The sequence below is a fragment of the Prinia subflava genome, chromosome 19 (genome assembly GCF_021018805.1).
Source record: "Prinia subflava isolate CZ2003 ecotype Zambia chromosome 19, Cam_Psub_1.2, whole genome shotgun sequence".
Lineage (NCBI taxonomy): Eukaryota > Metazoa > Chordata > Aves > Passeriformes > Cisticolidae > Prinia > Prinia subflava.
Genome location: NC_086265.1, coordinates 4,597,673 through 4,619,789, shown reverse-complemented (window position 1 = coordinate 4,619,789; position 22,117 = coordinate 4,597,673). Strand labels below are relative to the sequence as shown.

Below are 22,117 nucleotides of genomic sequence, written 5' to 3'. Positions count from 1 at the left end.
GGCAGAACCAGGGGTGGTAGTGGGTGACCACACCACAGGGAAAATGGGCTAAAAGCAAAGGAAGAGCCCTGCCAGTGAGCAGGGACGTTCCCAAGGTAGAACAAACACTGTTTTCAGGCACTCAGGTGGTTCAGAAAGTGTCAGCTTCCATTACACATCATTTGGAAAAAAGCCTAACTCCTGAAGCATTTCAGAACACTCAGGTCTCCCTTTCTGGCATCTCCAGGGCAGCACTGCCGGCGCTTGCAGGCACGGAGCGATGTCCAAAGTGAGAGGTTCAGTGTTTGGAGGGGAGAAACGGGCACAGCACGGCTGCAGGCTGGGCACAGCCATGCCCTCCACGGTGGCACCGGCATGGGAGCGGGGTGGCACCGTGGGCCTGGGGCCGGGGCGCGGGGCAGGGGAGGTGTTTGTGTGCCGGCGCCGGCCGGGCCGGGCCGTGCCAGGGCTATATATGCCCTGCCGGGGCGGCCGCACGCGGGGCAGCGGGTGCCGGGCGCGCTGCAAAGTGGCACGGTCAGGTCTTCTGTTGTGCCGGGGGCACAAAGGAAAGTGCTGGGTTCAGCGGCTGGGCACGGGGCCGGGGAGAGGCTTCCAGCTCGCCCAGCGCTTTGCAGGATGTGATGACTGGGCGGCCGCGCAGACACTGATGAGCTGGCAGTTCCTTTGTGCGCCCGCCCGGGGGTCTGCCCTTGCCAGGCTATAAAGTGGGGGCCTCACGGCGCCCCGAAACACAAGCCCGCTCACTCCAACAAGAAGCAGCAGCTGCCCAGGTAAGAGGACAAAGTCCCCGGGCACCGGGCTGCAGCCGGACCCGAGGTGGGGAGAGGGAAACTCAGGGTCTAAGCCGTGGCCACCGCTGTGGTGGTCACGTCTGGGAGCACCACTGTGCTCAGCATCCCATCGCCCTCTACTCCCCGGGGAGCTGCTGGTGACACCTGCGGGGCCACAGCAGGGCACCAGCTGCAGGGCCTCAGCAGACCAGGGCTGTCCCCCTCCTACCCCCCACACGCTGCCCCAGTGCCCCCTGGGCTCCAAGATGCATCCTACACCCCCCGGTGCCTGGCACAGGATCAGGCCCCATCCCTGGGCACCCCTACAGGGACCATGCTCAGGTCTCTCCTGACCACAGAAGGAGAGTGTGGACCCCAGGACCTCCTGTGATCCCCCTGGGGAAGACAGGACCCCTGCTGGAGAACCTTCCAGCAGCTCCTCCCCTGGCCCTGCCCACCCACCCCACTGAGAGTGCCCATCCAGATGTTGCCATTTCTGGGGCGGGTTGTGGGTGCACTCATCCATGCCTCCCTCTAACCTGCTGCTGGTGCCCTGTCACAGACTTGAGCCCACCACCGCGATGTCTGAGACCACAAAACCCGCTGCTCCCGGCCAGGCTGTGGATGAGAAGGAGAAGGCAGCTCCTGCACCAACCCCATCCCTCGACCCTGCTCCTGTGGCAAACAGCAAGGGCGAGGAGCCCTCCCCAGAAGCCTTCAGGGTAAGCCCTGTGGCTCCCCACGCGCAGGGACATGCTCCAGGCTGAGGGACAAGGGCAGCATCTCTGGGGCAGGAGGAGGTTGTTCCGGGGGAAGGAGTGTGGGTGATGCCATCCCTGCTGTGTCCCTCTGACAGCAGGCACAGGATTTTGCAGGAGGAACAGTTTGAAGGTCCCTTGGCCAGGACAGCTTGTTGGGGACCACAGGCTTTGGAAGTGCTCTCCGCTGGGTTGTGGTGTCAGGGCTGGCTGCTGCCACTGCTCCCTCTGGTCACCCTCTGCATGCAGAGGTCCTGTGGGGAGGTGGAGGGGACACTAGGGGTGACAGGGCCAGCACTGAAATGCCACAGTGATGCCAGGTCAATGTGCCACTGAGGCACTGCAGCAGAGCTGGCACAGGGGGTGAGGGATGCCAGGGCTCCGGTGACACCATGCCAGGCTGAGAAGGCCACAGTGCAGACAGAGCATCTGGAGAAGCAACTCCTTCCCACCAGTGTGGGCACCAGCAGCAGCAAAACCAGGGGCAGGATGAGGCCGTCTTGGAACAGCTGCTGGGGGAAACCTTCCTGTGCTCAGCCTGTGCTGGGAATGGGTGGGCACCAGATCCAAGGAGCTGCAGGAAGGCTTGGAGAGCTAAGGGGGACACGAGGAACAGTGGGCTCAGGCATACAGGGTCACACAGCGTCAGCCTCCCTGAGCACGCCTGTCCTCACCCAACCCTTCCCTTGCACCCCCAGATCGTTGTCTTCGACCAGGAGAACTTCCAGGGCAGGCAGATGGAGTTCACCGCCGAGTGCCTGAACCTGGCTGACCGCGGCTTCGACCGGGTGCGCAGTGTCATTGTCACCTCTGGACCGTAAGTGACCTCAGCCATGGAGGGGCTGTGTCCCTGGGGATGTTCCCAGTGGGTGGGGGGCACAGCCCTGGGGGCACCCTGGGCACAATGTGACGTGCAGGGGCATTTCCCTGCTGCCTGGGCAGAGCGTGGCAGGGCCAGCACAGGAGCAGAGCGGGCATCCCGGATCTCCTTCGAGGAGGAGGGGAGGGCCAGGATGGGTGGGAAGGATGCCAGGGCCACATGTAAAGCAAAGGGCAGCAGAGGCAAAGCCAATGGCTGAGGAAAGGTGGCCATCATTCCAGCCACCTGCAGCTGTCCATGGAATACAAGGCACCTGCAGATTTTAGAGGAGTCAAGGTGGGATGAGGTGGGGTGCTTGGACCAGGCTGGAGCAGGCAGGGATGGGCACACGCCTGCACCCAGGCAGCCCAGCAGCAACAAGGGGGCTGGGCAGATCTCAAAGCCGTGGGAACAGTTGACACAGGCAGGGACAAAAATGATCCCCAGAGCAGATAACTGAGCAGACAGATGATCTCCATGTTGAAAGAGCATCCCACCGTGCCATGCCCGGCTGGAAATGGCGTGCCCAGGAATGCAGGGGGGCTGGTAGTGCTGTGGGGAGGATGCACAGGACATGGCTTGTCCTGATAGCAACCCTGAGGGCCCGGGAGGGTGACCTGGAATGACACCATGCAGCACTGATGACTTTTTTATTGGGAATTCAGAATATCCAACTCTTCTTGAAGCAAATGGGGGATGGGGCAGCCTGGAAGGAGCTCAGATATGATACCTGGGAAGCTGCACTAGACATAGAAAAGGTGAAATTGGGAGGACAGAGAATTTTGGTGTCCTTGGAAGCATCTTGAGAGTCACCGATGGAACTCTGCACCCAAAAATATGCCCAGGGAAAGATGAAAGCAAAACAGCCAAGCTGAGCTTTCACAGTCAGCTTGAGGCTATGCAGCCTGGGGTAGCTGAACACATCTCCTGCCAGCAGGAAACCCCTGCTGGCATCTGCAGGAAGAGCTGTTCTGCAGGGAAAGGGGAAGCAGCAAACGCAGGACTGCTGTGGCACCGGGGCTTCTGAAGTCCCACACCATGACATTCCCAGCACTGCAGCACCTCGTGGCTCTGCTGCAGAGGTGACCTTGCAGCCGAGTGAGGCCCATGCCCGGCAGTGGGACGGGTGCCAGCGCTGGCTGGTGCTGGAGCAGTGAGGCGTGCCAGGATTGCACAGCCTGGGCAGGAGGGACAGCAGAGTCCTGAGCTGACTCTGCAGGGTCACCAGCCATGCAGAGTCCTGCTGCTCCCCAGCTGAGGAAGGGGAGCACTGTGAGTGCTGCTGCCTGCTGCAGGTTTGGGCACTCACACTGGGAACCCATGGATCAGCGCTGGCTCTGCACAGGCCACGGTGCCTGGGCTGGGAGGAAGGTGGGAGCAGGGTGGTGAGGCCACAGCCTTTTTGGAGACCCCTCCACTGTCCTGCAAGCTGGCTGAGCAGGAGGGGAACTGCTGGGTGGCACCTGACCCGCTCTTTGCCCACCTCTCTCCCCAGCTGGGTGGCCTACGAGCAGGCCAACATGCGTGGGGAGATGTTCATCCTGGAGAAGGGCGAGTACCCTCGCTGGGACACCTGGTCCAGCAGCTACCGGAGCGACTGCTTCATGTCCATGCGTCCCATCAAAATGGTGAGTGCTCGGGAGCAGAGAGCCCTGGTGGGGCCTGCCCAGGGCTGGGCCCTGCTGCTCGAAGCCTCGCCACAGGAAGGCTCCAGGGCTTTGGCCACACTCCCCAGCACCCTCCCTCTGTCTTCCCCAGGAGGCTGAGGACCACAAAATCTCCCTCTACGAGTCTGCCGACTTCAAGGGCAACAAGATGGAAATCCAGGAGGACGACGTGCCCAGCCTCTGGGCTTACGGCTTCTGCGACCGCGTGGGCAGCGTGCAGGTGCCCAGTGGAACGTAAGCTGGGCTGCAGCAGCAGCTGCCTTGTGCCAGGCTCCCTGTCCTCCCCAGCTGGCTGCCGTGGGCTCTCAGGCAGACTGAAAGTGCTGCATGGCTGGTTTTGGTGGCATGGCTGTTTCTGGTAGTGTAGCTGTTTTGCATGGCGTGGCTGTTTTGGGTGGCACGGCTGTTCTGGGTAGTGTGGCTGTTTCTGGTGGCGTGGCCTGTCTCCCAGAGGTTGGTGCCCAGCACAGCGAGGCCCTGCTGGCTCCTCGACTGCAGGCCAGCAGCGTGGCTGCTGCCCGGAGTGGCCAAACCCCGCTCAGGTACCCTGTGTTTGCTTTTCCCGCAGCTGGGTCGGGTACCAGTACCCTGGCTACAGAGGCTACCAGTACCTCTTTGAGACCGGAGACTTCCGACACTGGAACGAGTGGTCTGCCTTCCAGCCCCAGATCCAGTCCATCCGCCGCATCCGGGACATGCAGTGGGACCAGAAGGGCACCTTTGTCACCCCTGACGCGCCCTCCGACTGAGCGTGCCGCCTGCTAGCTACGAGTCCCGGGCCCCGTGGGGCACCCCCGCCTCCCCTCGCGCTCGTCTGCCCAGCACTTTCCTTGTACATTGCACATTCCCTGGATGTACTCTACCTTGTGAGGCAAATTAAAAAAAAAAAGAGAAGATTACAACTGCTCGGGGGTCAGTGGTGCATGAACGCGGCTCTGCTTGCCTGGGATGTGCCAGCCTTGCGCTGGGTGGGGCACGGTGGAGGGTGGTTTTGCCAGGGAATTGGTCCCCGTGGTGGGGCTGGGATGCAGGAGACCCTCGGTGTGGGAGAAGGGGGTGGCAGAGGCCCTGCTGCCCGACCCCACCAGCCCCCGTGGGGACCCTCTCAGCTGAGGGGCTCAGGGTGCCCCAGGAGCGGTGGAATCAGGGTGGGCTCCTGGCTCCGTCCCTGCCTGAGGGACCGGGGGGCTGCGAGGGGTCCTGGGTCCCTGCCGATGGGACCCACCTCGGCACTAATTAACAGCTGAAATTGCAGTCAATCAAAGACCAATTCACTTTCCAGGAGGGCTTTTTTCCCCTCTTCGGATGCCCCACCGGGCACTTCTCTGCGGCCTCATTCCCCCTTCTCATCCCGCTGCCTCCCGGTGGGGCACCTCGGGTGGCATTTCCCTGCGCTCCCCCGCCGCTAATTAGCGATGGCGGTGATTAATTACAGCGACAGCAGTGACGGCAGCGCTGCCGGGCACTGCACACTGGCAGCACCGGGAGCGGGGCGGGGGACCGGGGATGACGGCGGGGCCGCGGGCAGCGCGGCGCGGAGCGGTCCTGGCGGCTCGCGGGGACGGCTGCGCGACCGCGGCCGGTACCGGCACGGGCAACAGCACCGGCACCGGCACGGGCACGGGCACGGGGAGGGACGCGGGTACGGACACGGGTACGGACAGGGACATGGGCAGGGACACGGGCACGGGAAGGGATACGGAAACGGACACGGACACAGGCACGGACACGGGTACGGGCAGGGACACGGGTACGGACACGGGCACGGGAAGGGACACGGGTACGGACACGGGCACGGGAAGGGACACGGAAACGGACACGGACACGGGCAGGGACACGGGTACGGGCAGGGACACGGGCAGGGACATGGGTACGGACAGGGACACGGGCAGGGACACGGATAGGGACAGGGACACAGGCACGGACACGGATAAGGGCAGGGACACGGGTACGGGCAGGGGCACAGGCACGGACACGGGTACGGACAGGGACGCGGATAGGGACGCGGGTATGGACAGGGACAGGGACACGGGCACGGACACGGGTACGGACGTGGGTACGGACAGGGACGCGGGTACGGACAGGGACACGGGCAGGGACACGGGTACGGGCAGGGGCACAGGTACGGACATGGATACGGGCAGGGACAAGGGCTCGGTGCCCGGCTCGGTGCCCCGGTGCCGCCCGGTGCCTGGCGGCGCGCGCGGCGCACGCGCGGAGCGGCGGGCGGGGATCCCGGCCCCGCGTGCGCGTGACGTCGCCGCGTCTCGCGCCGCTCCGGGCCGGCGGCGGCCCCGGTGAGTGCGGGGGGGCAGCGCGGGGAGCGGCCCGGCCCGGCCCGGCCCCGGTACCGCGTGTGCTGTGCCCTGCCCGTTTGTCCCCCCAGCAGCGCCGGCTGGCAGGTGACAGCGGCCCGGCGGCGCCCGGTAGCGGCGGGCGCTGCCTGGTAGCGGTTCGGGGCTCGGTGGGTGGCGCGGGCGAAGCTAACGGAGCGCGGAGCGGCGGGGGATGCTCGGTGCGCAGTGCGGGCGGTGCGCGGTGCGGGGGACGCGGGGCGGTGATGGGTGATGGGAACGGTGCGGGGTGCTCGGTGCTGGGGACACGGAACGGCGCGGGGTGTGCGGTGCTGGGGACACAGAGCGGTCCTCGGTGCTGGGTGTTCGGTGCGGAGTGATCAGAGTAGTGCTGGGTGGCCGGTACAGGGTGCTCGGTGCAGGGTGTTCAGGGCAGGATGCTCAGAGCTGGGTTCATCAGTGGTGCTTAGGGCAGGATGCTCGGTGCTGGGTTCATCAGTGGTGCTCAGGGCAGGATGCTCGGTGCTGGGTTCATCAGTGGTGCTCAGGGCAGGATGCTCGGTGCTGGGTTCATCAGTGGTGCTCAGGGCAGGATGCTCGGTGCTGGGTTCACGGAGGGTGTTCAGGGCAGGATGCTCGGTGCTGGGTTCATGAGTGGTGCTCAGGGCAGGATGCTCAGAGCTGGGTTCACAAGGGGTGCTGGATGCAGGATGCTCGGTGCTGGGTTCACGAGTGGTGCTCAGGGCAGGATGCTCGGTGCTGGGTTCACGGAGGGTGTTCAGGGCAGGATGCTCGGTGCTGGGTTCACGAGTGGTGCTCGGGGCAGGGTGCTCAGTGCAGTGCAAGGTGTGCTGAGGTGGCCACAGGGTGCTCAGTGCACAGTGCACAGTGCATGGCAGGTGGGATGAGATGCTCAGCCCAGGGTCCTCCTTGTACTTTTGTCCTCCCATTCTGCTCTTTGGCACACGGTCCCCCCTCCCTCCCATGGCACCCCTGTGGCAGCCCAGCACCAAGCCGTGCCCCCATAACCTGAGCACTGCCATACACAGAGGCACCCATGGGCTGGGGCTGTCCATCTGTCCAGGTGTCCAGAGCTCAGCCAGGGTTGGGACTGCCCTCCTATGCCAGGATGAGCGTGGTGGCCTGGGCAGGTGGGTGCCCAGTGAGAGGCTGTGCCTGCAGGTCAGCCTCTGCTGAGGCTCAAGAGGTGTTGGCAGCACCAAAGTCAGGGTGGCTGTGGGATGTGGCTCCCCCCTTGGCAGGGGGTGCAGATGGGCTCCTGAGCAGCTGCACTGGCACCTTGCAGCCCACCCAAGGCACTGGCACTCTCCTGGCAGTGCCCATCGGCCGTGCCCTGTGTGGCAGGGATGTGACATCCACGCTGTGTCCAGCTCAAGTTCCTTGTGACTCATGGCTGGAGTTGCTGGCACCGGGGCTGGCAGCGTGAGCTGGGCTGCCCTCCTCTGCAGGCAGGGAATGGTTTGCATCACAGAGGCCTTTGCTCTGTCCCTCGCTGTGTTTGTTTGCACGCTCGGGCTCTGTCCAAAAATCATCTCACAGCTTGAAACCCCTTCAGACGCTTCCCTCTGCCAGGCCCCACCAGCTGCTTGGACTCGGTTTCGGGAGGCGAGTCCCCCCCTCGGCACAGCCGTGCTGCTCCCTCCTGCTCTGAGCAACGGTGAGTGGGGAGATCCCAAAGATTGGTGCCAACAGGTTTCCAGATTTGCCGTGTGTTTAGTGGGAAGGCTGCAGGGTGCTCGTGGGGAGCTGTCAAGTGCCAGCGCGGGCGCCCACGAGCGGGGTTTGCCATCGCGTGCCGGTGGCAGCTGGTGCCCCGAGGCTGCTGCATGTGGCACCACAGGAGCAGCTGTGCTGCACAGCCCAGAGGGAGCCCAGGGTCTCTGCAGAGTCACATGAGAGAGGCAGCCTGGAATTTGGGGGACAGCAGCTGAACTGGGCACTGTGCGGCTCCTCCCCAGCATCGCCCACAGCAGCTGGCACTGGGGGGCTTCACTGCGTGGGGACGTGGCAGGCTGGGGCCTGGGGTCTCTGCAGGACACTGGTGGGCTCACCAGCATGGGCAGGCTCGTGCCACTGCTGTCCTCTGCCTGTAGGTTTTACAAACTGTATTAGCAATTCCTGTTGCTATTTTAAGGAGATTTTTCCAAAGGCAGCTTGCATTACAGGCACGCTGAGCCTTTGGGGATGTGTGGGATGGCAGGAGCGCTGTTAAAACGCGGGGACTGTCAAGAAGATTTTTGGAGAGAGAAAACAAACCCCCAGCAGGTGGTTTTATTTGGCACCGTGCAGATGTGCCTTGTGATGAATTTGAGATGCCTTGAGGAGCCTCAGCCTCATGGCTCAGCCGAGCACGTTTCCCTCCAGATCCCATAGGCAGCGAGCATGCAGAACCAGGGAGAAGCTTGCCCTGCTGCCTGCTTGGGTTCACTCTGTTTTCCAAGCCTGGTGCCCTGCCTGCCTCCAGAATTCCTGCAGGAATTCTCTCAGAGATTTCCTCTCTCAAGGTGAACGTTGCCTTTTTTTGCCCCCTTTTGGTCCCCAGTCCGTGCTGTGGTGCCTCACGGTGTGGGTGCAGGCGGGAGGATGTCCCTGCTGCAGGAGCCCCTTGTCCCCTCCCAGGGACAGCAAACAAGAGCAGCAGCAGGGGTTGCTCAACACGCAGCACTCGGAAGTGAAGCAAGCGGCTGCTTCCCACCACACACCCCAGGCAGTGACCCCAGACTGGGACTGGGAGCTCTGAAGCACCCAGGTGCTTCTCCACGGAGGAATGGCCACGGGAATGTTGGCTCTGGAGCCACAGGCTGCTGTGCTGGGGCAGGGAAAGCTTCTCCAGCCTCCTGCTTGGTGCTGGGAGGGATCCTGTGGTGTGAGCAGCTGTTGCTGGCAGTGGCTGAGCTGCAAGAGGGGTGGCAAAGCAGCCACCAAACCCCGCTGGGAGCTCTGCTCACCCCGGCTGTGGGCCAGCGTGGCCGGGTGGCACTCAGGGCATGGGCACAGGCCCTTGGTGGCCCAGTGTTTGCAGATGGAGGTGACAGCAGAGGAGGAGCAGGGCTCCCAGCGGGGCTGGTGCAGGCAGGAAGGCGCTGGCTCGGATGTGCCGTGCTGGGTGCTTTGGCTGACGGGGCAGGCTCGGAGGGAGCCGGTTCCGTTCCTTCCGTCCGTGGTTTCACAAGGGCTTCTCCCATGCCAGGGCTTGGGGGTGGTCATTGCCCGTCCTCGCTGGGACAGGGAGGCCACAAACTCACACATCGCTGAAGCAGGTGCTGGTGCTTCCCAAAGTTTCTGGCTTTGTGGAGGTGCCAAATGCTTGCCATTACAGCATCCATAGTGCTGAGCATGGCTGGGCATTGCTGGCGATCCTGGGGCTGGGCTGTGCTCAGGGCTGTGCTCCTGCAAGAAACAGGACAAGAAACGAGCAGAGCAGCTGGGGAAGATGGGGAGGTGCAGCAGTGTCCCCTCTCCCCTCCCTGCCTGCAGGGTGAGCAGAAGCACCTCCATCCTTGCTGCCCTGCCCTCAGGCTGTGCCTCCAGGGCTGCTGCTGCTGCTGCATGGGGAAATAAAACACTTTGATTTTGTTTCTTGAGCAAATTTGAGGTTTTGGGGTTTGTCTTGCAGAAACAACTTTTTATTTGCAGATCCTGATCTTTGTACGTGCAAGAATGGAGCTTGTTGAGACTTAGGGTTTGGCGTGTGGATTGGGAAAATATTTTTTGAAGATACTTAGTGCTTTTTCTAGCAGTTCCTCTGACTTCTCTTTCTCCCTGTTGTGTGGCAGGCTCTGACCACCCACATTCCTGCAGGGAATGTTTGTGCAGTTTTGTGAGGGAAGAGCTGGGTTTGCATCGAGTGTGGTGAGTGAACAGGGGGGCTGCAACCCCCAGCTCCCCTCACCCAGTGTCCCTCTCCCATGGGTATCCCCAGGACATGCCCTGGGCGAGGGGTGAGAGTTGGAGGGACCTGGTCAGAGGCATGGAGAGCAATCACAGAATTGTCACAGAATCATGGAATGGTTTGGGTTGGAAGGGATCTCAAAGATCTTCTAGGGACACCTTCCACTAGACCAGGTTGCTCAGACCTCCATCCAGCCTGGCCATGGACACAGCCACAGCTTCCCTGGGCAAGAGGAGCTGGGGGAGAGCTCAGTGCTTTCCCAGAGCCCCATCCTCCAGCAGGACAGTGGAGTCACTGGTCAGGGCACGTGGGAATGTCACTGTCAGTGCACCTGTGCTGGCTTTGCTTTGTCCCCCTGAGGCAGCAACTGCAGATTAATTAAGGAAGGGTGAAGCCCTGTGGGTTAATTAAGAGTCAGGAGCTCCCTCTGAAGTGCAGAGCTGGTGTCCTATTTCAGCACAGCAGTCTGATGTGCTGGAGCCTTGCTGCAGTGCCAGGTGCTGGGGAGTGGGTAGATGCCTCCATCCCTGTATTCTGCCATCAGCTTTTCCCCTTGGGCATCCCATAATTAATCTGCCTCTCTGAGCTGAAGGCCTTGTCCCTGCGAGGCTGGCAGGGTGAGTGCTGAGGTTTCCATCTCGGAAGATAAAATGTTGTTCCATGCTTGGAACAAGGGATGGGCGGAGGGGACTTACTGTAAATCGGTGGGATTTTTATTGTTTGAGGAACACTCTGCCATTGAGCAGGATAATAAAATGTTTTGCTAATCGTAACAGCCTTGAGGCGATAAACCAACAGTCTGTTTGTGCTGTGAAATGTCTGTGCATTCTCTGCTGATGTGATTTAGAGCCTGCTGGAGCTGCCTGGCACACAGTGCCCGTAGCCCTGGCTGGGCTCTCTGGGATGCAGGGCAGGGATGCTCGGCTGGAATGGGTGGTGTGGCTCAGGGCTCTCACCTTGCAAGCTTTTCTGAGCCAGAAAGTGTTTGAAGCTGGCACACGCTGTCTTAATCCTCAGGGCAGCAGGTTCTGCTGGTTTACTTTTATAGGTCCTTGGCAGTTAGAATAAATTCTCCTTTGTCCCCTGTTGGGTGCTAAGATGCAGCTGCAGCTGCCTCTGTGTGGTTTAGGTGCTGAGGTGGCTGCTTGAACACTCATCCCTGAACTCATTTGACTGTTTTCCCTGGGATGGTGGCGGTGCAAGTGAAAACCACAGAGCTGTCAGTGCTGTTTGGGGACTTTCCAAGGGACACAGAACTCCGAAGTACTCCAGACCACAGGTGTTTTTCCTGGGATTGGTTGTGTTTTCACTGCAATTGGCCTCTGTTCCAATAGATGCCCTGGGTTCATGACCTGCAGTGCAGCTTCAGTTTCAGTCACCAAACCCATTCTGCTCTCAGTGGTGCCGCTCTCGCCACGTGGTGGATGACAGCAGCTTCTTTTTTGTTGTGGGGTTTTGTTTTGAGTGCAGCAGCTTCATTTTCATATCTTCCCTCCAAAGCTCAGGGCCATGGCTCATCTGCAGCAGAGGTACGTTCAGAGCCCCTGTCCCAATGGGTGGGTTGGACCCTGTTCCCACTGTCCTGTGGGATCAGTCCCGGTCTGGGCAGTGCAGGGTGGAGAAGCACGAGCTGGGGGTTGTGCAACAGGGCTGACGCTGCATTCAGTGACAACAGCCATCCCCGTGGTGCCTCTGTGAGCTCCTGGTGGGGATTGGCGCTGGCCCCATGCCCCCTTCTCGCTGCATTCCAGTCCTGCTGAGAGAGATACTTGGGAAGTGTTTGGAAATGTGCCGTACAAGTTGCCAGCAGGAGCATCCAGGAGGAGCAGAGCTGCCATCAGCAGTGCCAGCGCTGGACTGAGCTCAGGTTGAGATGAAGCAGTGGCCCTCAGGCAAGCTGTGTTTATTTGTGTAAATGAACTGGAGACTATCAATTCAGTAATTAAATATTGCTGATTTGTAAAGATGCGAGTTGGATATGTTGGGACATTTCTTGCCGACCGCAGTTTCTGCTGCTGTTCCGCCACAAGGGTGCCTGCAGATCCTTATCCTTTTATTAACCACCAACAAATTGAGCTCAAATTTTCCAGGCCACACCTACATCTTTTGGGGAGGCTGCACTTTATGACAATCATTTCTGGGAATGGTTTAAAGAAAAATGCAGTTTTTGATCCTATGGGACTGCTCATAGAAACTGGTTTTGTGGTTGTTTGTAACACTTCAACAAATGGTGTTTCCTCACTGCTGAGGGTGCTGTGCTGGCACAGGGGCTGTTCCTGTTCTGGGGATGGTTTTTTACCCGTTCCCAGTGCAGGTGCCAAGGTCAGGGGTTTCACTCAGGGGTTTCACTCAGGGGTTTTGGTCGGGGTTTTGGTCGGAGCTATTGCTGGAGCCCAGCTGGTGGTGACGCCCTGCACAGCACCAGGAAGGAAGTCACAAACAAGCGCGTGTCCGTGTGTCTGTCCGTGTGTCTGCGCACGGGGAAGAGCTGGAGACGTTTCTGGAGCAGGGTGAGTTGGGTGGGCTGTTAAACCACCTCTGTCCCTGCACCTCAGCGCTCATGGCACTGCAGAAGCGCATCCAGGAACGCGGCTGCTGCTCTGTGGAGCTGCAGCCTGCTCAGGAGCTGGAATCCTGCGGTCTGTGGAGGCCAGGCTGAGCAGGAAGCCTCGCAGGGAAGCGCCTGCACTGCGGATAAGCCCTTGCAGAGTTTGTGCTGGGTGGAGTTTCCCTCTGGTTTCTCCTTAGTGCTGAGGCCGGTGACACTCGATGGCAGGAGGAGAGACCGGGGTGGCTGGAATAGCCATTAGTGTCACTACTGGAAATGTTCTCAGGAACATCCTGCGAGGCCAGGACCTGCTGTGCAATCAGGGGCAGCTCACTGGGAATGTCCCAGCAGCAGTGACCCCATGATGGCTCCATGTTGTGATCCTGGGAGCAGAGTGACATCCCGTGATCCTGCAGAGTCCTGGCCCCTCGGGGTGCCTGTCCCAGACTGTCCCCAGGATGCTCTGTGCTTGCAGGATGGCTTCGCCCAAGGCTGCTGGGCTCCCTGGCATGGAGCAGTCCTTGTGGGTGCAGGTGCTGTGTCCTTGTAGCAAACAGTGTCCAGGGGTTTGGTTCCCAACCTGGAGGGATTTCCGTGCTGTGAGTGGCTGGTTCTTGGCAGGCGGTGAGGCTGGAGAGAGCTTTGTTCCTTGGGCTGGAGCCGGGAGGTCCTGTCAGGCCTGCAGGTCCTCTGGGCTCTGTCTCCTTTGATTGTCATTGACTTGAGGGCTCTGGTCATTGTCTGACTTGTGCCTGATTTCAGCATTTGCAGCAGGCGTGTCTGGAGCTGCTTCCTCTGGTCAAGGCTGTTGTGCCGGTCGTGTGTGCTGGAATTGTGCCCGGTTGGATTGTCGTCGCCTGGGCTTTCAACATCCCGGCTGCTGGGGTCCCCCTGAGGCCTCTCCCTTCCAGGAGGCTGCATTTCCTAAAAGAGCAGCTGCCCTGCTGCTTCCCTCTGTGTGTCCTGGCTTGCCTGTGCTCTGTGAACAGTGCTGGTGTCTCAGGTCAGCTGTGCCAAGTCCAGCTGCCAGCATTGCCCATGAGCTGGGACCACCAGCTCCACCAGGAACACCTTTCCTGGGGCTCCGAGGAGGCTGTGGGCAGGAGGGGAAGGTGCTGAGGAGGAGAGCAGATGTGTGTGCTAAATAAACAAACCAACACTGTGGCTTCTCTTCCCCATCAGGTGTTTTGGTGGGCACGGTTCAGCATGAAGCTCAACTAGCAGCACAATGACCGTATGGGGGAAAGGTAAGAGCAAGCAGCTGCATGTGTGGTTCCCCTGGGGTGCTGGGTGGCTGCTGCACATCTGCCTGATGATGTTGCACATCTGTCCATGCCACCACTGGTGTCCCGTTGATCCTGTGTTGCTTTCGCAAGGTGGCAGGACACAGTGTCAGCCTTGTTCATGCTCAAGTCTGTCAGCATGGGAGTAGGGAAGACTCGCTGCCTGTAGGACCTCTTGTCACTCTGCTGTCACTTCCTCACTGGTTTCCATCCTCCCCCACGCTCTGAGTGCCAGCCTTGTCCTAGTGCTGGCCAGGGACACAGCCCCTGGCCCTGGGTCACATCCCCATCCTGCCGTGTCCAAGCTGCACTCAGGGACTTCAGCCCTGGATTGCTGCTGGTGCTTTGATTTCTGTTTCCATGTCACCATTCCCTGCCACCATGTGCCAGAGGACCCTCTGAGAGCTCCCTAATTCCTGCTGGAGTGGAGCTCTCAGAGCCAGCTTGGTCATCCAACAGGGTGTTGTCTCTGGAAGGGCTGTCTCTGCTCAGACAGCCCTGCACCTAATTACACCATGATTCCAGCACAGTGTCTGCTGGGGAGGAAATGACCCATCCGTCTTCCCTCACAGACTAATGAGGTCCATAAATTTTAGGAAATTCTCAGTGGAGAACTGCACAAAAGAGCTGAGAACCAGCTGGGCCGTTTGCGGTTGCCCCTGGCCCACAGCCAGACACGCTCTGGATGTTGTTCAGCCCTCCCAGCACACTGGGGTGATCCCAGGATGATCCAAACAGAGAGGTTTGTCCCATTCCAGCCCTCCTGGGGCCAGGGGCTGCTGTGCAGGGGCAGAGCCAGAGTGCAGAGCTCAGCAGTGGGGAGAAGCCAGGCTCCTGTGAGCACCTGCCTTTCCCACTCCCCACATGGAGTGGGAGCTTCCCCACTCTGGTGGCATTGGGTGGGAGCAGTGGTGGCTGTGTCCCTGCCTGCTGGACAGGCAGGGTGGTCCAGGGACTCACAGAATCCCAGGATCATTCAGGTTGGAAAAGCCCTCCCAGACCATCCAACCTGAGCCCAACCTGTGCACAGTCCCCACCTTGTCACCAGCTCAGAGCGCTGAGTGCCACGTCCAGGCATTCCATGGACACCTCCAGGGATGGGGACTCCACCACCTCCCTGGGCACCCCCTTCCAAGGCCTGACCACTCTTTCCATGGGGAAATTCCTCCTGATGTCCAACCTGACCCTCCCCTGGCACAGCTGGCAGCCCCAGCTGCCCTCTCATCATGCACAATATGAGAGTCCCTTTGTTCCCTCCGTAGCTCACTGGAGCTGCTGGAGCATCTCGGTGGGAACTGCTCCCTGTCAGCTGGTTCTCCTGGAGAACAGAGCACTTCTGTTCTCCACTCTCCTTTCACGATGCAGCCTTTGCTGCTAATTAGCCCGTCTTGGTCTGCATTGCCCTAATTATTCCGGTTGGCCCTAAATCCTGCCTGCTCCTCTGCCATCCATTGAAACGGGTCTTGTGGCATTTGCAATTATTTCGGGGTGAACATTTGAATATATTTACATGACTGAAACAGATGAAGAGAGCAGGAAGGGGCAGCACTTGTCTTGTTAATGGCTCTGACTCTGCTTGGTGCCACAAAAATGCCAGAGCTGTTGGGTGTACCTCTGATCTACATCCCAGTAAATCCACCCACTTTATCTCATTCCTGGGGATGCAGTTGAGGCTGTTTAGCTTTGGTATGTTACCAAGCCGCTGGTCAGGGTGGACCAGGGAGTAAAGAACCACAAAAACACTTCTGGTAGTGATGTTGCCGTGCTGCTGGGTTGGGGAAGGGCATCCCTGGGCTGGCAGAGAGGCACTGCCTGGGCAGGAGTGGATAAAAGCCCGTGGGTGGATGGCAGCAGTCCAGGATGGTGGAGTGAGATGTCAGAGACTGGAAGGGGGGAGCAGAGAGAGTCCCTGAGTGCCTGGCAGGAAGGGCAGGAGCAGGGAAGCTGCCCAGCTCCAGGCTCTCTCCTGCCTGCTCCCTGCTCCGCATGGGCTGCTGCACAATGTGTTCCTTCGTGGAGGGGAGAAAACGCTTTTCTGAAGCAGCTCTTTGACCTCTGTCAGCAAAACAGAATCCATGGACGGCCCGTTCCTTCCACTCCATTCAACTCCTGCCCCAGCCTCATAATCACAAAGAACTGGAAATCCCGGGGTGAGCCCAGGGGAGGATTGCAAAACCTGCACTCGCAACTGGGGCGGACGGGGGGGAGGGGGCGGGAAGCGGTGCCAGCATTCCCGGGAGTCCCTCTGAGCACGCAGCTGAGCTGGGCACTCGCAGAGGCTGCAGCCTTCCTGCTGGGTGTCCTGCCGAGCCGTGGGAAACCCCAAAAAGTCTCGGTGCCAGATGAAGTTTCACGGATTTCTCCGCCAGGTCAGTCTCCGAGGCTGGGCAGGGTGGTGAATGCTGCGTGTGTGGCTGTTCACTCTCGGATGGTTGAATTTCTCAGTGTTTCATTCTAACGGTTTCTCCTGACTCAGACCCTTAAAGTTGGCATGAGAGGCTTGTTTTTCTCTTACTTCAGCTTCCCCCTCCCCTGTGACCGCAGAGTTAAACTAAACAAAATGTAGGGAGGATGCAGGTGGCTGAGAGGTGAGCGGTCTTGGAGTGGGGTTTGAGAGGAATAACCTCACTGAGGGTCTGGGCTTCATCTGGCACAAAACAGGCACTCTAAAGATTTTATTTTAAGGACTCCCTGAGTCTACAGGGCCCCTCCTCTCCAAAACGTTCCTGGAGCTCTGCTCCAGCCGTAAACCTGTGTTTCTGGGAGCACAAACAGCGCAGAAATTCTCTCTTTGGGTGTGCACGGAGGCAGACTTTAATTACCTGCTGGGTGTAAGGCACCAAGCCTGGGAGGTGCTGATAAGCGAAGGAGGTGATGAAATGCTGGGATGGTGTCAGCATCCCGCCGGGGCAGGGTGCTCTGACGGTGCTGTTCTCTTGCAGATGCCCGTGGGCTCGGACACTCGCTAGCGGAGAGCTGAAGCCCCCAGCCTCGTGCCCAGGAGAGCAGGATGCGTGTCACCACGCGCAGGGTGCTGCTGCTGGTGGGCTCGGTGGCGGCCCTGATGGTGACCCTGCACCTCGGGCAGCAGGTCCTGGAGTGCCAGCAGGTGCTGAGCGAGAGGAGGCACAGGCTGATGAGGCCCGAGAACGAGGAGCTGGTGATGGTGGACGCCAACCGCGTGGAGTACCGGTACAGCAAGGACATGCCGCTGATCTTTATCGGCGGCGTCCCCCGCAGCGGCACCACGCTGATGAGGGCCATGCTGGACGCCCACCCCGAGGTGCGCTGCGGGGAGGAGACCCGCATCATCCCCCGCGTGCTGGCCATGCGCCAGGCCTGGTCCAAGTCCGGCCGCGAGAAGATGCGCCTGGACGAGGCGGGCGTGACAGATCAGGTGCTGGACGCAGCCATGCAGGCCTTCATCCTGGAGGTGATCGCCAAGCACGGCGAGCCCGCCAGGTACCTGTGCAACAAGGACCCCTTCACGCTCAAGTCCTCGGTGTACCTGTCACGGCTGTTCCCCAACTCCAAGTTCCTGCTGATGGTGCGGGACGGGCGCGCCTCGGTGCACTCCATGATCACGCGCAAGGTGACAATCGCCGGCTTCGACCTCAACAGCTACCGGGACTGCCTGACCAAGTGGAACAAGGCCATTGAGGTGATGTATTCGCAGTGCCTGGAGATCGGCCGCGCCCGCTGCCTGCCCGTCTACTACGAGCAGCTGGTGCTGCACCCCGAGCGCTCCATGCACAACATCATGAGGTTCCTGGACATCTCCTGGAGTGACACAGTGCTGCACCACGAGGAGCTCATCGGGAAGCCCGGAGGGGTGTCCCTTTCCAAGTGAGTCCCAACTCCTTCCTCGGCTTTTCGAGGGGTGTTTTTGTTACACAAAGCAGGCTAAAAGTGGGGACAGGGCCGCCTCGCTGGGGTTTGTGTGTGATTTTGGGGGAGGAGGGACGGCACATTGTGCTGCGTTGGGGTTTGTGTTCCTGAGTAAGAGATGGCTTTAATGCTCCCAATCTGTTGTACTCCACAGAACAGCTTGTCAAGCAAGGATTTCAGGAGCAGGTGACTGTTTAATCTGTCTTGACAGTGCAGAAATTATTTCAGTCTCTAATTTGCAAAGAGCTGCTTGCTCTGAAACGTGAGCTCTTTAATGCCTCCTTCTCCACCCGTCCTCAGATGCCTCCTTGGGGTGATTAGCTGTGCTGCTGCTGATGATGAGCTGCACTTCTTGCCAGGTTTGGAGCTGGTATTGCAGAATAAAAGCAATACCTGCTCAGTGGAGGCACACCCAGCACTCCCTCCTGGTCTCTCCATGTGCGGGAGGGGTGTTTACCTCTCCCACTTTCTTTTCCTCTTTTAATGCTGTTTCTTTTCTAAGTGGAGGCTTAAGTCAGGCTTAGCAGAATTTAATCAGCAGTGGTAAGGGAATTATCCAAGTCTCCATTTCAGTTGCTGGTGTCCTGGAGGTGAGGGCACAGGAGCCACGGGGGATGTGCAGCTGCTCAGGTTTTCCAGGATGTCCTGGGAATGCAGCCGGCTCTGCTTCCCTGTTTGCTCAGAGCAAATTGGTTCAGGTTGCTTAGGTCAGGTGGTGAATATTCATAGGGGTCACCGGGTGTATCTGTGCCACAGCCCACACATCTTACATTGTTTTCCTCTGATAAGCAGAGGCGTCCTGGTGAAAACCCCTGTCCCAGTGCAGGATGGATCCCTCCTGTAGGAAAAGAGGAAGCAGCAACAAGTTGGACCAGAGGAAGTTTAGGTTGGATAATAAGGAAAATTCCTTCCCTGAAGGGCGATCAGGCATTGGAACAGTGGTAGAGTCACCATCCCTGAAAGAATTTAAAAGTGGATGTGGCACTTCAGGACATGGATCAGTGGTTGCCTTAGCAGTGCAGGGGGAATGGTTGGACTCACTGGTCTTAGAGGGCTTTTCCAACCTTAGTGATTCCATGATTCTAAACAGGAGAACCCAGCCTCTGGGGCTGTGGAACCCCCTGCCAGGGTCTGCTTCCCCAGAGCAGGGCTGTGAGGGACAGAAGCTGTGGCTGCCCCATCCAAGGAAGTGCCCAAGGCCAGGTGGGACAGGATTTGGAGCAGCCTGGGATAGTGGAAGGTGTCCGTGCCCACGGCAGGGGGTGGGGTGGGATGGGATTTAAGGTCCTGTCCTGTGGTTCTTTCTGGAGGTGGCAGCAAGTTCTGTGTGAGCCCAGCACGTGTGTGAAATCCAACCATCGTGTCTTTTGTTTTGGTTTTTTTTCCCTTTATTTTCCCCAGGATAGAAAGGTCGACAGACCAGGTGATCAAGCCGGTGAACATGGAGGCGTTATCCAAGTGGATCGGGCACATCCCGGGGGATGTGCTGCAGGACATGGCCCACATCGCCCCCATGCTGGCCAGGCTGGGCTACGACCCCTACGCCAACCCCCCCAACTACGGCCACCCCGACCCCCTGGTTGTCAACAACACGCACAGAGTGAGTGGCACTGCCCTGGGGGGCACGGCCCAGGGGTCAGGGAACCTTCCAGAACAAGGGAAGCTCCTGAACCAGATCGGGATAGAGCAGGGGAGAAACAGACCCACACAGGGAAAACAGAATCACAGAATTCTGATGGCATTCCAGTTGGAAAAGGCCTTCCAGAACCATCGAGTCCAACCTGTGCCCAATCCCCACCTTGTCACCAGCCCAGAGTGCTGAGTGCCACATCAGACACATTCCTTGGACACCTCCAGGGATGGGGACTCCAAACCTCCCTGGGCAGTTCCAAGCCCTGACCACCCTTTCCATGAAGAAATTCCTCCTGGTGTCCAACCTGACCCTCCCCTGGCACAGTTTGATGCAGTTTCCTCTCCCCCTGTCCCTGTTCCCTGGGAGCAGAGCCTGACCCCTCCTGCCTGTCCCCTCCTGTCAGGAGTTGTGCAGAGCCACAGGGTCCCCCCTGAGCCTCCTTTTCTCCAGGCTGAGCTCCCCCAGCTCCCTCAACTGCTCCTGGTGCTCCAGCCCCTTCCCCAGCTCCATTCCCTTCCCTGGACATGCTTCAGCCCCTTGTCAGTCTTAGAGAGAAGGACCCAGAGCCGGATAGAGCACTCAAGGTGCAGCCTGGGAAGGCTGGGAATTGCTGACAGCAGCGACCCAGAGGTGATTCCACTGCCCCAGGGGATGACTCCAGGTTCTCTTTCCCACAGGTTTTAAAGGGGGATTATAAAACACCGGCCAATCTCAAAGGTCACCTGCAGGTAAGAGCTGGGCATACCCTGAGGGGTTTGGGACACACTGGGGTGCCTGGTCCCTGCTCTCTTCCCTGGGGAATGCTGGCTCAGAGCTGACCCTTCTCTTCTGGGGCTCTTCCAGGTGACTCAGAACACGTCATCTTCTCACTAAGAAAATTAATGATTTCCAGGTAAGACCCTGTTTTGCTGAATTTTGGGATTTGGGCAAATCTGCCTGCATTGCTCCAGGACCAGCACTTGGTTTGTGTGATTTCTGTGCATCAGCTGGGGTTCCAGGCACACTCCTGGTGCCAGGGATCCTTCACAGCCGCCTCAGATCTCACCACACAATGCTGCTGTGTGGGACCATTTGTAAGGAATTCTTTTCCTGAGCTTCTGGGAACAGGATTAAAGCTGCAAAATGAAACTCAGCCGCTCGGGAGGGTTATTGCAGCCCGTCCCTGCGGGCAGCTGGCACACATGGACTGTGTGGATGAGCTGAGCTGCTCCCCAGCTGCCTCCAAGGACGTGCCATGGACCTGAGGAAGGGGATAGAAAACAAAGGAAAGCATGATGGAAAACAAAGCTGCTGCCTTGGGCTTCTGCTCCAGAGACAACTGTTGATGTGTTGGGTGTTCTTCTTCCATGCTAAAGCATAAAATACCATTCTTGGTACTAAAACTAATCCTTTCGGAGCAAGTTTCTGTGTGCAAGCAGACGGTTGGGCTAGAAAAAGATCAGAAGCACTGAGGGAAGATCAGGAATTGTGTGTCCCCTGCCCTGGGCTGAGAATTGGTTCCTTTCTGGTTGTTTTTTGTGTCACAAGGGCTTTAAACCCTCAGTAGGGCATTGCTGTGCTAGTCTGAGGGGATCCTGCTCCCAAGGGGGATCCTATTCCTGAGGGGATCATGTTGCTTAAGGGATCCTGTTCCTGAGGGGTTCCTGCTCTGAGCGTGTCCTGTTTCTTAAGGGATCAGATTCCTGGGGGGATCCTGCCCCTGAGAGAATCCTGTTCCCTAGGGGATCCTTCTCCTTAGGAGATCCTGTTCCTTAGGGGATCTGGCCCCTGAGGGGATTGTCCATGAGGAAATCCTGTTCCTTAGGGGGTCCTACCCCAAGAGGATCCTACCCCTGAGGGAATCCTGCTCCTTAGGAGATCCTGCTTCTTAGGAGATCTTGTTTCCCGAGGGGATCGTGCCCCTGAGATTCCATGTTTTGTCTCTTCCAGAACGCTGCCAAAGGCCTGTTGTTGCCTGAGAAGGAAGAGTGTGCAGTGGGCCCGTGGAAATCGGTTCTCCAAGCATATTGCTTGCTCCTACTGTTGCCAAATGACTGCGCTCCAGGAATGTATTTGCATTTATTTGCAAAGGCCAAACGTGCTCCACGGCGGGAACGTCGCCGGCCTCTCCCAGCGCTCCGTGGGGAATGCGGCTGTGGAAATCCGGACTCGGGGGGGCGGGAGGAGATTCCCTGTGCCGTGGCTGGAGGACTCCATACATCGCCTTTGTGTCTCTGTGATCTGTTCCCCGTTCCCGGTGTGGGGAACAGCCTTCCCATCCCTGCTGTTCCGTATTCCTGGGATCGGGAAGAGCCATCCTGATCCGGCTGTTCCCAATTCCCAGGGTCAGGAACAGCCCCCTGGCCCTGCAGAGCCTTTGTGGTGCGTGTGCCCTCCCCTCACCCCCTCCCCGACCCTGCAGAGGCTATTGCAGAGTTAATATATGGCCCCCTCTACCCTCGGTGTCGAACACCATTAAAGTGTTGATTTGATATTTAATATTTTAATTATTAATCGCGCGG

At 59.1% G+C, this 22,117-nt stretch overlaps 2 protein-coding genes across 8 annotated transcripts; both read left to right on the top strand.

The window, feature by feature from the left end:
- Positions 1–1,354: 1,354 nt before the first annotated feature.
- CRYBB1 (crystallin beta B1) lies at positions 1,355–4,903 on the top strand. The gene is made up of 5 exons (XM_063416103.1): positions 1,355–1,495; positions 2,230–2,348; positions 3,886–4,018; positions 4,149–4,291; positions 4,626–4,903. The coding sequence occupies exons 1-5, from the start codon at positions 1,355–1,357 to the stop codon at positions 4,804–4,806; spliced, it is 717 nt and encodes a 238-aa protein (XP_063272173.1). The 3' UTR covers positions 4,807–4,903.
- Positions 4,904–5,692: 789 nt separating this feature from the next.
- On the top strand, positions 5,693–22,094 carry TPST2 (tyrosylprotein sulfotransferase 2). Of its 7 annotated transcripts, none has more exons than XM_063416274.1 (7): positions 5,693–5,711; positions 13,995–14,059; positions 17,038–17,941; positions 19,385–19,583; positions 20,294–20,344; positions 20,460–20,508; positions 21,546–22,094. In XM_063416274.1, the coding sequence occupies exons 3-6, from the start codon at positions 17,106–17,108 to the stop codon at positions 20,487–20,489; spliced, it is 1,116 nt and encodes a 371-aa protein (XP_063272344.1). In that variant the 5' UTR covers positions 5,693–5,711; positions 13,995–14,059; positions 17,038–17,105; the 3' UTR covers positions 20,490–20,508; positions 21,546–22,094. The 7 variants fall into 7 exon arrangements, with proteins under 7 accessions (XP_063272344.1, XP_063272340.1, XP_063272341.1 ...); XM_063416270.1 differs by lacking the exon at positions 5,693–5,711 and adding an exon at positions 6,279–6,354; XM_063416271.1 differs by lacking the exon at positions 5,693–5,711 and adding an exon at positions 6,372–6,572.
- Positions 22,095–22,117: the final 23 nt, after the last annotated feature.

Bases quoted from the DNA above. Each gene is read 5' to 3' on its own strand.
- CRYBB1 (XM_063416103.1), top strand. From the start codon at position 1,355: ATGTCTGAGACCACAAAACCCGCTGCTCCCGGCCAGGCTGTGGATGAG. The intron at 2,349-3,885 runs GTAAGTGACCTC...CTCTCTCCCCAG, and splicing joins GTCATTGTCACCTCTGGACC to CTGGGTGGCCTACGAGCAGG. The intron at 4,019-4,148 runs GTGAGTGCTCGG...TGTCTTCCCCAG, and splicing joins CCATGCGTCCCATCAAAATG to GAGGCTGAGGACCACAAAAT.
- TPST2 (XM_063416274.1), top strand. From the start codon at position 17,106: ATGCGTGTCACCACGCGCAGGGTGCTGCTGCTGGTGGGCTCGGTGGCG. The intron at 17,942-19,384 runs GTGAGTCCCAAC...TATTTTCCCCAG, and splicing joins GGAGGGGTGTCCCTTTCCAA to GATAGAAAGGTCGACAGACC. The intron at 20,345-20,459 runs GTAAGAGCTGGG...GGGCTCTTCCAG, and splicing joins ATCTCAAAGGTCACCTGCAG to GTGACTCAGAACACGTCATC.